This window comes from Anoplopoma fimbria, chromosome 6 (assembly GCF_027596085.1).
Source record: "Anoplopoma fimbria isolate UVic2021 breed Golden Eagle Sablefish chromosome 6, Afim_UVic_2022, whole genome shotgun sequence".
Lineage (NCBI taxonomy): Eukaryota > Metazoa > Chordata > Actinopteri > Perciformes > Anoplopomatidae > Anoplopoma > Anoplopoma fimbria.
The window spans coordinates 20,239,763-20,255,744 of NC_072454.1; the positions used below are offsets into that span (position 1 = coordinate 20,239,763).

General features: G+C 39.8%; 2 protein-coding genes across 4 annotated transcripts; one reads left to right on the top strand and one right to left on the bottom strand.

Moving 5' to 3' along the window:
• Window positions 1-294: 294 nt before the first annotated feature.
• LOC129091901 (steroid 17-alpha-hydroxylase/17,20 lyase) lies at window positions 295-6,549 on the bottom strand. Its single transcript, XM_054599584.1, has 8 exons — window positions 6,090-6,549; window positions 5,829-5,967; window positions 5,057-5,292; window positions 4,469-4,555; window positions 4,136-4,354; window positions 2,593-2,762; window positions 2,296-2,399; window positions 295-774 (listed from the first exon to the last, which is right to left on the bottom strand). Exons 1-8 carry the CDS (start codon window positions 6,501-6,503, stop codon window positions 494-496), a joined length of 1,650 nt encoding a protein of 549 aa, XP_054455559.1. The 5' UTR covers window positions 6,504-6,549; the 3' UTR covers window positions 295-493.
• Window positions 6,550-7,190: 641 nt separating this feature from the next.
• Window positions 7,191-9,598, top strand: borcs7 (BLOC-1 related complex subunit 7). 3 transcript variants are annotated; one of them, XM_054600535.1, is made up of 5 exons: window positions 7,191-7,362; window positions 8,122-8,172; window positions 8,398-8,441; window positions 8,601-8,621; window positions 8,738-9,598. In XM_054600535.1, the coding sequence occupies exons 1-5, from the start codon at window positions 7,231-7,233 to the stop codon at window positions 8,787-8,789; spliced, it is 300 nt and encodes a 99-aa protein (XP_054456510.1). In that variant the 5' UTR covers window positions 7,191-7,230; the 3' UTR covers window positions 8,790-9,598. The 3 variants fall into 3 exon arrangements, with proteins under 3 accessions (XP_054456510.1, XP_054456511.1, XP_054456509.1); XM_054600536.1 differs by having other exon boundaries at window positions 7,195-7,362; window positions 8,110-8,172; window positions 8,605-8,621; window positions 8,738-8,802; XM_054600534.1 differs by having other exon boundaries at window positions 7,200-7,362; window positions 8,110-8,172.
• Window positions 9,599-15,982: the final 6,384 nt, after the last annotated feature.

The following is a 15,982-nucleotide window of genomic DNA, read 5'->3' on the forward strand; positions in this document are numbered from 1 at the left end:
AATCAGTTTGACATCTGGACTTTCAAAGTATATTGTAGACCCTTCTGTCTGATCCTCTCTGCAACTGCTATTCTATTTTTTTATTATTTTAAATAAATTATATTCATGCGTGAGGTGCAGTTGTGAGTCTAGGGCAGCTCTGATTGCTTGACAGAGTAGCTGCAAGGAGCGGGACTTAGCAAAGGGTCAACGATGTGAAAAGGGAGTGTGTGTTCCCTTTAGTTACGTCGATTATTCTGTGAAGTATGCCATTACAGCAAAAATAACTTGGTCAAATACGGTATATTAGACACCAAATTTTATTTATAAATAATGTACGGAGGAAGTGTTGGTTGAGATTGTGTTACATTGTGAAGAAATAATAATACATGTTATGCATACAAAGAGATGTTATGTAATGTCCAGTTCACTGCTACAAGCTTGATCATCTGCCAGCGTGCAGACTCTCAGGTCCCAAATGAGAGCCAGTGTTGCTGAGAACATGCGGCCATTCTCAACACGCCGTGCACTTGTTGCTTTCCCAGCCTGGTCGAGGCATTGCGTTCACCTTGTACCTGGCCGGCTGGAGGACCACACCAAACTTGCCCTCCAGACTGGGCAGAGAGTGGTCTGGTGGGACTGAGAGGGTGAAGCGCTGTAGGATGCATGACAGGAAGAGAAAGAGCTCCATCTTGGCCAAGGCCTCACCAAGACACACCCTAACCCCGGCACCAAATGGCAGGTAGCTGGACGACGGGATGATCAGACCTGTGCCTTCGCTGTTCAGGAACCGACCTGCAGAGGAACAACATGGAATCCCAATAAACACACACAAGCAAAACTACAGGCTTCAACCGTTGATGGTCACGGAGCTAAGCTGCTGTCAATCTCTGGACCAATCCATCAGTAGTGTGCTTGCTACCCAGGTATTTTTTTCAGAAATAGTTTTATTATCTTACCCAAACACTTATTATAGAGTACTTGTTTTTGAAAAGTAATAGTACTTTCACAGTTTTGTCTTTAGAACCGACCACTGGATGTTTCAGACATCCTTCTGCACCAAAAGATACACTGTCTTAACTGTCAGAATATATTTATCTATTTTGAATAACAATGAGATGGTTTTTATGGATGACCTAAATTGAGATTGGTTGTCTCTTGTTTCTGATGGTTTAAATATTTTGCATCTCTCACATCTGATGCAAATTATAGAGTTGGCGTCAAGACCCAACCCCTAACATCCCAAAAGTCAACGCTCCTTGACTTGTTTTTAATGAACAGACCACACAAATACAAAGCCTGTGCTGTACTTGCAATTATGATAGCGATCACTGTATAATTGCAGTGGTGAGGGCCACAAAGTGTCCAAAGCATGAACAACGTATTATAAGTTTAAAATTTCAAAGATTTTTGTGAGCAAGCATTTTTACACAATCTTCATAATGTGACTGTGAAAAAGTGTGTCTGATTCCTGACTTCCTATCTTATTTCGCCTCTCTATTCTTAGATGTTATAAGGATGCTAGGAGCCATTTAGCCATTATATAACCAAAGTGGAATTATCATGAACAAGATTTCAAGGTGCAGCTGGGGGGAGGAGAGTGTCCGGTTTGGGAACATCAGAATTGTGTCATCAGAATTTTTGCAGATGATGTGGCTGTGTTAGCTCCTTCAGAACGTGACCTTCAGCACGCACTTGGGCAGTTTGAGTGTGAAGCGGTCGGATGGAGTCAGTACTTTCAAGTCTGAGCCCCTGGGTCTCTGCAGGAAAATAGTGGATTGAGTCACTGCCCTGAGCGAAAGAGTTCAAGTATTTAGGGGTCTCAATCACGAGTGAGGGTAAAACTAAGCAGGAGATGGACAGGAGGTTCGGTGCAGCGTCAGCAGGAATGCAGTAGTTGTAACCGACCGTTGTGGTGAAGAGGGAGCTGAGCTGGATGGCAAATCTCTTGCTTTACCAGTCCATCTACATTTGGACATTCATGAACTTTGGATAGTGACCAAAAGATTGCGAATACAAGTCGCCGAAATGAGCTTCCTTCATAGGGTGGCTGGGCTCAGCCTTGAAGGTAGGGTGAGAAGCTAGTAGATAGTAAATGCATATATGGATGGATGGTTTCTAAATTCCATTCTACGACAGAGATGATTTATTCCTTTATATTATCATTAATCCATATTTATAGAAATGCCACAAAAGGCCTTTTTTCCCAGCAGACATGATAAAAAAGGCCTATTGTCTCCATAAGTTAAATTACATTTCATTACATGATTTTCCATGATAAAACATGGCACACATTGGACAGCAGTTTCCTCTCACCAGGGTCAAAGAGTTCAGGGTTTTTCCATTCCTTCTCATCGTGGTGCAGAGACCAAAGGTTGATGATAACTCGAGTTCCTTTCTTCACTGTGAAATCCCCGATGCTACAGAGAAGCACAGAGAAAGAAGGTTTGCAAGTTTGCACGAAGGTCCATGAAACAAATATCTTTGTCATGAAATCTCCAGAATCAGTCAAGTTTCAGACGAGTTATGTAAGTGATCAGTTGCATTGTTTCTATCATGTCAGAGGTGGATAAGAGTGAATGGCCATAAATGAGTGTCATGTGTTGAGTGTACCTGGTGTCACTAAGGGCCACATGGGGGATGAGCAGAGGGGCCACTGGGCGGATTCGTAACACCTCCCTGATGGTGGCCTCCAGGTAGGGCAGGCTGCCTCTGTCACTGAGCTGGGGGCACCTGTCCCCCCCCACCTTGCTGTCCAGCTCCTCCTGGATACGCCTCTGCACCTAAACACACATACAAACAGTCAGAATCATCCATGCTCTGCACCAAGAATACACTTTATCTTAATGCAGATGTGTTGTTATTCTTTAGGTTCTTATTTCCGTATTTATTTTCACATGGTTCACAGAATTTTCTCAGTCCGTGGATTTGTATGTATGACACACGTTTTAGAAATATAATTTTGGGCATTTTTGACCTGTGTGGACAGAGGGAGATGTATGACATGCAAATTTCATTTTGGCCTCGTGGCTTTACTATGGAATGAAGTATGTCTTACTAGAAACTGAATTTGAATTATTTACCTTTTTGCTCAACTTGAAAATTGCATTAGAAAAGCATCATTTTTATTTGTATTTTTTTAACTGATAATTGCAATGAAAACTTAATCTGAATGACTCGATGTGTGTCTTAACAAAATTAAATTAAATTCCAAGAACTGAACTCAATTAGTGATAACTGACTGGAAGTAAATATACAGTTTCAGAGCAACTGAATTCAATTTCATAATATTACATTTTTATTACAAGTTTGTTGTAATTCAGTTCCAAACTAACAAATGAAATCCTACTTCCTACTTCGGTGACCCTGAGTAGGTTTAGCAAAAGTTCCATATGTGGCAATAAGGCGAGGCAGCCCCAACGGCTGACTGTGATAGCTGGAGATATATGTCAATAAAGCTGACATAGTTTAAATCTACTCATTCTCCACAACCATAACCGAGAATCACGAAATGACTGTGATAGCTGGAGATATATGTCAATAAAGCTGACATAGTTTAAATCTACTCATTCTCCACAACCATAACCGAGAATCACGAAAGGAGCAGTGAAGTAACTGTTGAGAGACTGTTGTGTGGTAATAAAATGAGATCAGAGCAGCATCTAGTGGACTCCTAAGACACTGCAACTCAAAAAGTAATATTCTTAAACGGGTTGCAAAGTCAAAATATGTCACAAATGTAAAACCAAACTTACTGACACAAGGCCAAACTCCAACTGAATTCAGATGTTGTCAGGCATGTGGAAAAGAGACAGAAGAATATAGCTTTATGGCTAAGCATATAATTCCTTGATGGACCCAATTTGGACAAATTTGATCCAGGACGACAACAAGAAGAGGCAGAGCCAAGGTCTGTGTGTTGGTTTAGAGGGTACTGTTTGCTTCTGTTGTAGGCCAGAGTTGTTGCTGGGTTGTGTGAGTGACCTTATCGTTAACAATATTAGCCTTAGTGATGTGTCTGCAAGGTGTGCATAGTAAATTACATTGGCTTGAATGAATCCATTAAATCTTGTACTTTGCACTAAGTCTGTGTAAGTCACGCACACTGCCCCCTCAAACAGTGGTGCACATACACTGGTTGTTGCTGCAGACTTACTTGCGGGTGATGGATGAGGTAGGCGATGGCCCATTTGAGCACGGTGCTGGTGGTTTCCACTCCGGCTCCAAAGACGTCCCCTACAGTCATGAGGAGGTGGTCGTCGCTGAGGCCCACAGACTCACCGTCGATGTCTGCCGTGTTATGGTTCTCAGCGCTGCGTTTGGCTCTCAGCAGAGCGTCCAGCAGGTCCCTCTGTACATGGTCACTGTAGTCTGCCTGGGGGGGGAGGCATTTACACAACACAATTACACATTGCTTCTTTAAATCCTAACAGTCTTTACTTCATCAGTGACAGCACAGGGAGTATTATTAGCAAGAGGCCGACTGTACCTTGTGTTCATCATATTTCTTCTGTAGAAGTTTGTCTCTGGTTGAAACACACTGCTTTAGGAGCTGAAGGTCCGCATTAGGAAAAATCTGTGAGTAAGAACAGACACATCAATATATACAATGTGGTATATTATATAAGTATATATGTTTTCTGTAGGCATTTTAATTTAAATATGACGGAATAGCAGAATCTCTTAACACAGTCAATTCTAAATGTCACATGGTTTAATATCCCCCTTTACTTCAACCTTAAAGGTTTTAAGAACACTTTTTTTTATCATTAATAAATAAAGACTAAATGTGAACCAGTATAACTTCTTTCCACACTGCCATGCACTCACTAGTCTACAACAACAGGAGAGGACTGATGTTCCAGCACAAAAGCTGCATGACGTATCAGAAAATGGGATTTATGGGAAATGTGGCTTATAGCGTTCACTTATACTTTTACAAAGCAAAAGTTGATGTAATGAGTAATTAATAACAGTGTAAAAACACATAAATGTTGCAAAATCCTCATGGTTATGGCTCCTTGTTTCCTGGATCATTTCCACATTAAAACTCTGCTCTAATGTTCGTGTTGTCTACCTGTAACCAGGGGAAGATGTCCACCAGGCTGTCCTTTGCCACGGTGTCCACGATGCCCTGGCTGTAGCGCAGCATGGCTTCAAACTCCTGGTCCCCCCGGCGGTAGGAGGAGTTGAAGCAGAGCGAACAGATGACGTTAGTGACGGCCCGAGTCAGCTCCGGAGACAGATCCAGGGCCAGTCCAGCGGCCGTGGCCTCAGACAGGACGGAGCACAGAGACTGGGCCTCTGCATTGACTGACAAGAGGCAGGCAACAGACCATCATCATCACTGACATGTTCCAAATGTTTATGTACAACTTTAAAATGCTGATGACAATGTCAAATGTCAAAGAGTCAGTACACGCAAGTAACAATGAACAATTTTGGGGGGTAAAAGTAGACTATCCAGAGTAACAGGGGCATTTTTTCTTAAAATCAGCCTTTTTGTTGAGTTTATTTTTTCAATGCTTTAAGCTGTTTGGATTAAATTCCATTCACCTCTATATTGGGTTGGTTTGGAGGCACACATCTCAGAGAAAGATATCTGAGTCAGAACCTAGACAAATAAAACCAAAAGCATCTGCATGGTGAGATACCAGAAGAGGGAAGAGAGAACCTACCCTGAAACCAACTCCTGTGTGTCTGTTTTAGACAGAACTTTAAATATTTATCATCAATACTGTCCACATTAATGTGTGTTTGTCAAAGCAATCTCAAGGGAGAATTGTCAGGTGCGTATACAGTCTATTATAACCCTCATGTCAGAGGAGTGTAGAGCTAATTGTACTCACTGATCTTCTCAATGGAGGTGGAGCCCTCTCCAAACATGCATAGAGCTCCGTGGACAATTTTCCTGTGGAATCTCCATGTGGCACTGTAGTCTCCAAATGCGATGTCTTTCCCATCTCTGGTCAAAACATCTGTGGTTACCTTCATCACACAAAGACAGAAAGATAAATGACTACTGCTGCTGAGAAGAAGAAGAAGAAGAAGAAGAAGAAGAAGAAGAAGAAGAAGAAGAAGAAGAAGAAGATAAAAAAAAGTACACCCACAGTTCTGGGTCTTCCTGCAAATATCTTTCCCTTCTTCAGCAGGACTTGTTTAGCGTGCACATGCTGGTTGACGACGACGACACGGTGGAAGCCCAACATCAGAGAGTACGTCGGTCCGTATTTCCCCTGCAGTTCTTTGAAGAGCACATGAGGAGGGTGAGGGCTCCTCAAACTCAGCAGACTGCCGATGAGTGGAAGTGCTGGGAGGTGGGGGGGCTCCCGGGGGCCACGCGACAACACCCTGAGCTTCAACTGCAGCGCCAACAAAGCCAGGACCACGGCCAAAAACACACACAGACACAGAAACCAAGTCATATCCATGGCAGAGGAGCCCTTGATAGAGAGGGGTCTGATCCAGAGGAGGCCGAGCAGAGAGGAGCTCTGCAGGAAGGCCCTGAGCGGCTGCAGGGCCATGCATTTATGCAGCTCCTTCAATGCCAAATCCTTGACTCGTCATGTTTAAGGCTGGGCCAATTCAAACAAGATAAGATGTATTGTTGAGTCCTTGCCACGACGACACATGAAATGGACATGGTGAAAATCTGAAGTGTTGAAGAGTAACCAAGCACATTACTGTATTGAAGTGCAGTTTTAGTGCTCATTTTGCATATAAAAATGTTATAAATAAGAAAATAAGATCTGGTCATCATACATTGATATACATTAAACAGCCTATAAAGTCACAAAATACAAATACAACATAATATGACGTACCATTATGCAACAGCATAAAAACTTCACTTCACACAAATTACATTTTACTGATAAAACTCTGCATTTGTAGGCTACTTAAAGTAAAATGTTGACTCCAGCTGTGGTATTTCTACTCTGAATACAAGGAGTCGAACTGTGACAGTTTACAAGGACATGCATTTGATATTTATCAAATGCATGTGATAATGAAATACACCGGAAAGTTGACCCATTCGTTTTTACTAATGCAAGATTTGCAATAATCATTTTCAATTCATTCATTGACTACTAATTGGTCAACATCTCAGTTTTGTCTCTCTGTTTGCGCAGATTTGATCGCGTTCAAAGAATTTTGAATTATGTGAGAAATCTGTGGTGGCCGCGGGGGACGAGTTGCTATGAATTTTGACCCTGGCCACGCACCATCCATCCAAAGCCAAAACAAAAAATGGCGTCAGCTGAGTCGCCGCCGCGGTTTGGCCAGTCTGTCAAAGGGCTTTTATCCGATAAAGTGGGCTCCTGTAGCGGGGACGTGATCGCGCTGACCCGCCAAGTGCTGAAGGGATCTCGCAGTCAGGAGGTAAAACGATACCAGTGGTTTAATCACGAGAAAAATGGGTTGCTCGATTTTAGCTTATACCTGGAAAACAAACGGAAACGTCATTTTTCAAAATAAGAGCATGGCCAGATCCCATCCAAAATAATCTCCTTTGATTCTATCAGTAGGGATTTCATTTTTTTAATTTTCGTTGAATTGATACTGCTAATGCAGGCTAGCTGTGCACAGTCAAATACGTACCGTTCTATCATTTTTGTTTTTTTATACAACTAAAATTCGATAAAGGCATAACTTTGTTTTTGTTAGGTAACAGTATTATGAATGTAACTTGACATTAACGTTGACATAATATGACAGCACCATCTTCACAACTCTAACATAACTGCGCTATAGGCGGAAGTTAAACTTTGTGTTACAACTATCGTCGTCGGAGCAAAAACGATTCGAATTTGTTCTTCGACCGAAACAATTCTGTTAATCAAATAATCGTTTGAAGATTCCCTAGTTCTAGCATGTGCGGCTTTGAGAATGTTGTGCTCGTCTTTGTTATTAAACTAAGATGTTGTATGACAAAGTCCAGCCATTTGAAGACGTCACCTTGGGGCTTTAGGACATCATAAAGGATATTTGTTTGACTGTTTTGACTGAGTTTTATTCTGACTTCACAGACAAAACGATCTATCTTATCATGGAGAAAATAATTATTTAATAATTATCGGTCATTAAAAAAACAACCCATATGCCATCATTGTTGTTAATCTCTCCCAGCTTCTTGGTCAGGCAGCAAGAAATATGGTCATTCAGGAGGACGCCATCCTGCACTCTGAGGATGTAAGTATCAATATATGTTATCAGTGAATACACCCCGGATTATATATAACATGACATTTGTAAACCACAAAATAAAGAGGTAAATTAACACCTCTTAAGAGTGTCACAACGAAATGATTCTATTCCATCATACAACAAAATAAAGTACTGTAGTAAGAAGTTATCTTCCCTTGTTTGCATGCTCCAAAATGGCACGATTCAACATCATAATCATCCGTCTTCCAGAGTCTGAGAAAAATGTCCATTATCACCACACATCTACAATACCAGTGAGTATCAATCAGCTGTTTATGAGTACTACCATGTGGAACTTCAAAATGAACTTTTTCTCAAATTGGAAGTGAATATTAACAGATTGTGTCTGTATGTCTGTCTGTCTGTCTGTCTGTCTGTCTGTCTGTCTGTCTGTCTGTCCGTCCGTTGCTAAGGCAGGAGGCCATCCAAAAGAAGTGAGTCTAAACACCACACTCCGTTTATGCTTTAGGAGAAACAGCTGACATCACTGTCTCGGGGTAAGCCATAACACAAACCGATAACGTGCACTGAATTATTTTCCATCCTCCAGCGTGGAGCACTCTAAAAACCTGCAGGACCAGCTGAGACACTTGCTGAAGTGACGGAGCAGCATGAGGACGCTCCCCCTAACTTTAACCGGGACTCTCTCAGAGGGAGGGTTTAATGTCGGATAAGACTTCATATTTCTACCTTTCCTACACACTGCTGGCCAATGCATCTGGGACTGGAAGTTATGCACTACTGTGTATCAAACACAAACACAGTTCCTTTACCTAACGGTGCTGTAAACAGGATTCAGAGCATTAATATAACAGCTGTTTGCTATGTGAATCTATATAGCGTCGCAATGTGTACCTGAGTCCCTCTCCCTCCAAGCTTACTCTGTGCATGTGATCATTCCCAAATGCCCAGTTACACGCGTTCCTATAATCCATTTATCTCATAACCCTTTTTCGACAAAGGCCAAAACCACCTCAAGGGAGTGGAAAAAACTTTTTTTATTTCTGCAATTGAGGATGTTTTATCAAGTTTTGCTGGTTCCATTCATTTTTTTTTAAATGCGATATTTCAAAATGTGAAAATATGTGAATGGAAACCAGGCTTATCATAGATTTGCTCTGAATTTTGAATTTAACACCTTTAGAAATGCTCTGCAATACAAGCCCCTCTGAATAATATGTTTTTATCAGGATATGTAAGGGCAGTAGTCCTGAAAGTAGTCTGAGTATTTTGACTTTATTTATTTAAAATTGATTATGGCACATGCATTCTTGGTGCCCTGCTTTGGTTACCTGTTGTTTTCTGAAGTTTCTTAGTGTCTGGCATTCTAAACACTTAAGTTGGAAGTGTGGTTTGAAATTTCATTCTGTGTAAATACATTTTTGCCATTATATAAATAAAAAAAGATGAAATGTCACGGCTCTTTAATAATCTTCAAATGATTAATGGGGACAGCTTTGTCAGGGACACTTCCCTTGTGTTCAAGGACGGAGCAGATCCTGGCCGTGTGCACTGCAGGAGGGCATCTCAAGACAAACACATGTTAAACCACATGCTATCTATATGTTCTTTTTGGCTAATTTAGGTCAATTTGCATTTAATTTGGGTTAAAATGATTCACGAAAAAGATGGATTGTTTCTCTGCCATTTACAATTTCCATTTTGTGAAAGCTGACACTGCAGGCAAAATCATTCAGGCTATTTTGCTTTCATAACATGTCTTCTTTCAGACTAGTGGTAAGAAAACGTCTAAAATACACATTTTGGTGTTTAATACCCTATTGACCTGTAGTGTCATTGTCTTCATAGTTTCATTCCTATCTATATTCTGAAGGTTTTTACAGAGGTCTTTGTTCATATATCCTAATTTATCCAACATTTTATTACTAAAACATTATGAAAATAGATATTTTTTAATGGCTGTTGACAGTATTTTCTAATGTACGGTGTGATAGTAAAAGTTAGTAATACAAATCATTACTTTAAATAATCAACTGGGTTTCATGGTGATAATCTATTAAATATTTTATATTCACCCGTAGTGCCTTCCCTTAATTTTAGGCTTGTGACAACAAAGACATGTCTGCAATGTGCAAGCAGAAAAGCAGAAAATGAAACGTGCTGGAAGGTCTACATTAAGAGAATATTTCCCCACAAAGATGAGGCTTTCGTTGGCTCGAGATAAGGAGCAAAGCGAAGACGTTATCAGCAGCTCGAAGGCCAAACAGCTGCTAGGTCCTGACAGTGTCCCTGAGGACATGCCGCCGAGTCTTGTACCTTTTAACGCTGCACATGTTCCGCACAACACGTGTATTGAGTTTGATGATGATGACGAGCTGGCGTTTATTGTTTATTTACTGGATCCCCGTTAGCTGACGCTTTTGGCAGCCGCTAATCTCCCTGGGGTCCACAGAAAGGGAAAAACATCATACATACAGTACATGATGTGAAAAATACAGTTAAAACAGTACGGTCAGAGACTAGGATGTATAATGTCAGAACCTACCATTATACATTATACGTCCATCAATTACAGTTTAGGAATCTATAAAGGTAATGGAGTACTAGTTATTAGGTCAGTGGACTAAGGTGAGCCTTTGATTGTTTGTTAAATGACAGTTTGTTCCCTGTATGAGTAATATGAGGAGGTAATGAGTTCCAAGCTATTATTGATCGGTAGATAACTGTGTTTGAGGAGGTTTGTTCTCGGGGTTGGAGGTATCAAGTGACCTGAGATAACATTCCTTTTGTGACAGTTAATGTGTTTTGTACTTGGTTGAAGAAATATTCAGGTGTCTGATTAGATACTACATTTCTGAAAAACATGAGAAGGCTATAGTGAAGTTTAATTTTAAACTGAGAACCATGACAGTCGTTGTGGTCCCTGGACCATGGTCGTGCCTCCTGCTGTGACCCGGCTGACACCCACTGCTACTTCAATTATTATTATTAGTCACATTACTAATACTATTCCCTATATCATTATTTTAATTCTACTATAGTGATTGCTGCTTTTATAAGTAGTCTTAATTTTTTCCTTCGTTACTCTACTTTATTGATTATATACATTGAATGTGTTGTATCTCTGTTATGTGGTTCATTCTGTACACAAGACATCTATTGCATTCTGTCCATCCTGGGAGAAGGATCCCTCCTCTGTCGCTCTCCCATAGGTTTCTTCCTTTTTTCTCCCTGTTAAAGGGTCACAAATTACAAATTTGCCTCAGAGGGCTTTACAATCTGTAAAGCCCTCTGAGGCTAATTTGTGATTTTGGGCTATAAAAAATAAACTGAATTGAATTGAATTTTGTTCTTCTTGACCTTATTGGTGACCCACAGCTTATAGGGTCACCAATAAGCATACTCCTAGAGCCAAACCCAATACTTTAAAAAAGTTTTATAAATGTTCATGGCTAGTTTGTTCACTGTCACCCAATCAGACAATCTCTCTAGATCCTGATTCAGGATGGTTACTAGTTCATCTTTATTTGAAGCAGTGCTATACAGTGTCATGTCATCTGCATACATTACAATGTTGGCATTCTGAATTGCTAGAGGAAGATCATTTGTGAAAATAGAGAAGAGTAAGGGGCCCAAGCAACTTCCTTGTGGAACCCCACAGCTGATGTATCTTCAATCTGATAAACTAACATTATAAAAGACTTGCTGCGATCTCTCAGAAAGATAACTGACCATCCGAGAGAGTGCCGTACCGCGGAATCCATATCTTTTTAGTTTACTAATCATTATATCATAGTACGGCATGTTCCAAAGCTGGACAAATACTGGTCTTCAATCCCAGCTAGTCAAACTGCTGTATTATTGAGAGGGGAGGCAGATCTGACAGAAACAGTGGAACATGTCTGTGATTTTGGAGTGAAGCAAAGGAAACTGAAATATCATTAAACAATTATTGTAGGTTTAAAGGACCATGCCAGCTGGTATTTTACTGTATTCAATAACCCTACAGACAGCTTTCCATGTACTTTATAGTTTATTACTGTGATCAATGAATTAAACAAAGCCATGGTATACAAAACAAGACGGGGTTCTTCAGAATACTATTGATTTGTTCAGTGTCTCTTAAGAATATCTTGCCTACTGTCCATATCGAACCCTATTAGTCCATATGAAAAAATGGAATAATATTACAGACATATGAGGATCAAAATTCTTCTTGACTTTTGGAAACAGCAGTTGAGAGAACAATCTCAACTGGACTTATCATCCTGGCCGGCTTTAATTAAGAATCACATGGACTCACTCCTTTGGAACATCTCATTAAAGGTGAAACATTTGAAACCATGTTTGTCTTGTGCTAGTCAGGCTGTCTGTGCTTGACATTTTTTACATTTTCTTTTATTGGTTTTATACCGTTTTTTGCAGCATTGCTTTTTCATTTCATCTTTGAAATTGACTTTTTTATATTTATGATTCCTCTTAGTTTAATGTCTTTTGTGTGCCTCTTTTTGATTATCTTTGAAAAGTGAAAAGCTAAATAAAGTTATTACTGTTATGGCCATATTGCATACCTCTCCCTTCATCTTAAAACCTTTAAAATTTGTATGTAGTCCACGCTCATCATGTGTCTTATGGTCTTTTTTGAACAACAGAAGTTTTTTTTAAACACTATTTTTATTTATCCTTGTACACAGCTGATCTCTCCTGGGCTCAAAAGTCAAAGTCCTGTGAGCTGCCAGGCCATTTCTTTCAGCTCCCTTCATTAAACCTTGAGTCTAAATGATGTTCCTCTCCTACAGCAGCACGTGGTCTTATCAGAGGATTGCAAGGATACAGGTCCAGGGACAGCGGCTCTTCAGGGAGCGCCTCACTTCTTCTGCCTCTGAAAAATGGTTTCACCTCAGGACATTGAGATTAAAAACTTGTGTTTGTGCTAACTGGTCATGTTAATACTTCTCAGACAGATAACACAAGCATTTTACTACTGGGAAATAGCTTTTCTTTCATATGTTAGTTTATACATTTTCTGATTCCAGCATCTGCTGAGACAGTGTTTCATCTACAGGCATGGTCCCACTATGAAGTGTGTGAGGAAGGTGCTGTTCCTCCACCAGCCTCCAGAGCAGCTTCACTGCTCCTTGTTAGAGATTATCTGTGTGGAACCGAGGCATGATCAGCAGGAGCCGACAGACTAGGGCCAAATCCTCAAATCAGAGGAATGGAAGCAGAGATTTACAGACTAAACAGATAAACCATTTCATTTAGTTATTAATGCAGTTTTGACAAAAATGAGTAAATCGATCATTTCGCAGATAACTCATCTAGTGACGCAAAAGGCTGGAAAAAGTTTAAAGTATGTTTTTAATGCATTATAGACATGGTTATGCAAAATAGTCAGTGATTGAACAGCAGATATGTAGTCTTATTATACTTGACATTAGCAGTCCTTATAGATTGCTTTATAATCTGTTGTGATTATTGTTATTAAGAATTATTAGAGTGCATTATTAGTGCTTATAACAGTGATTATACAGTGCTACAAGCAGATTATAAAACGATTAGTGTTTGTATTGCATAAAGTGCTTTGATTTAAGTTTTGATTTAATTTTTTGTTTTATGCTAATTTATTAATGTTGTTTATCTTGTGGGTACAGTATATAAGAATAAATAACTATGTTGACAAAAAGTTCAAGATGGTTTCCCTTCTGTTTTTCAAGTCAGTGAAGAGGGTAAACCTAGATATTCAAAAAGTTTGTGATGAATAACAGGTTTGTTTTATTCACGCAAAATAGATTTGTGGTTTGAAATTCGATTAAGCTGCTTTATTTTGGGGGTTGAGCGAAGGCTGGTCATTGTTGACCCTCGGGACAAGGGAGTTTATAGAATGTTAAGACTGCACAAGGGTTTAAGAATATTTATCTTGCTTTAGTCAGGTCAGTTTGATATTATGGTTATATTGCCTTTTGATCAGTTGCGTGTACATCCCTAAAAAAGGATAGACAGAATTCAAGCATTGACATTTGTGTTGTGGGGCAGTCAGCACTTCAGGTGGAAGTCGTGGAAAAGCATCTTCTATCCAAGAAAAAAGCAATTACTGGTAAATTATTGGGCAAGCCAGCAGAGCCATAATGATTTACACTCGAATATAAGGAAATCCTAATATGCAAGACTCTAGCATAGGCCTACTTAGTCTCAAACTGCTCCAAGATGTAGACAGTGTAGCGCTGTTGCTGGTAGCAGATTTAATAAATAATAAGTAATTAATATCAGGTTATGTAACTAGTTCAAATTATGATTTAGAAACCCTTAAATTAGTATAAAAGAACGATGGTACTCGAACTTAACACCATTAGTTTAACTAAAATAATTTGACATAGGACTTATGTTGGACGCCACCCTATTTTGGAAAAATAGGGAAAACTTCAAAATGTAATATTAATCAATCTAATCTTAATCTCAGGGTTGCTACAGAGTTCTTCTCAAGGTGTACAGTGAACTATTATTTCATATACACACAAATCAAATGATCAAGTTCTTTATAAATGAAATATTTATTAGTCAAATTACATTACTAAACTAGTTAACATAAAATAAACAGAAAAAAGGGAAAGAATAAAGAATAGAATGAAGAGTAAACAGAATAATGAACCACAACTAAATGACAAGGATTAAATGTGACCAGGTAGAATCAGTGACTCATATCATTGACTGATAAATCGACTTCGTCGACTGACTTTCACATTAAGTTTAGTTCAAATGATTTAGCAGCTGAGAGTTCGAGAAGCACCAGTGAAGATTGTGAAACATCTTTATATTAGTTTAAGTTAAATCTAATTTAGATCTTTTGGTCTAGTATTTTAAAATGTGACTTAAATTTACTTGGCCTAGGAGCATCAAACTCGTTTACATCTGGAAATGGTATTGTTTCACCTGACGGCTCTGAGGGGCAGATTGGAGGTAAAGCTGCATGAAATGGCGGCTGTTCCTCTGAAGGCCTCTACATCTGGATGGATGATTGTAGTTGGTTGAATCACACTCTTCCATCTCTCGCTCAGTGGCAGTTGAGTCGGCTTTCTCTGATGTCTTCGTAACCTGGTTGCCTTCTTCGTTTAGGTTCGGCTTGAAGCGTTCTTCCTCGTCTTCATCTCTCTCAGCATGAGGATGAGTCGTCTTTTCACCCACCTTTGTAGCAGCAGGGGTCATTAGGGCATCTTTGCCAGTTTAAGAGTCTGTTGCTTTCAATAGTTGCTGGAATTAATCTTAAGCACGTTGGTGCATCGCAGGTCGGAGCTGCATGGCACATTAGATGACATGGGAGGGCCGTAGTTAGACCAGGAACGGAATACCAGAGAAGAGGCAGAACCGGCAGAACCACGAGGAAGAGATCTGTGGTGCAGGATTCAAAGTGAATCAATCATATTTGTAATATTTCAGAAACCAGGTGGAGGAAGGCACTTCTTCAGGTTCTTGCATCTCATATCGGCTGGAGGTCCTCTCAGCCTGTGGAGAGGTTCCTGCTCACAGGGCCTTCAAGCGTGCAGATGGATTGGATGTCCTCCAATGCATATGAGTTTGTTTTGTACAGCTAAAATCCTGCCAGTATCTGTTCTGAGACACATATATAGAATTGTTCTTTTTATTTCTGTTATTCAGGTTTTAGTAATTCGGAGAAACCAGGTTGTTTTACCCCCTCCCATCTTAAGAACTGTCTTGATTATTTCCTTGAACCTTACTTTATCGAATTAATACCAGCTACTTAAAAAGTAATTTTAACTCTTCCATATTTGAACTCGGTGCTATCTCAGCTGAAGAATGATCCCAAATAGTTTGACAT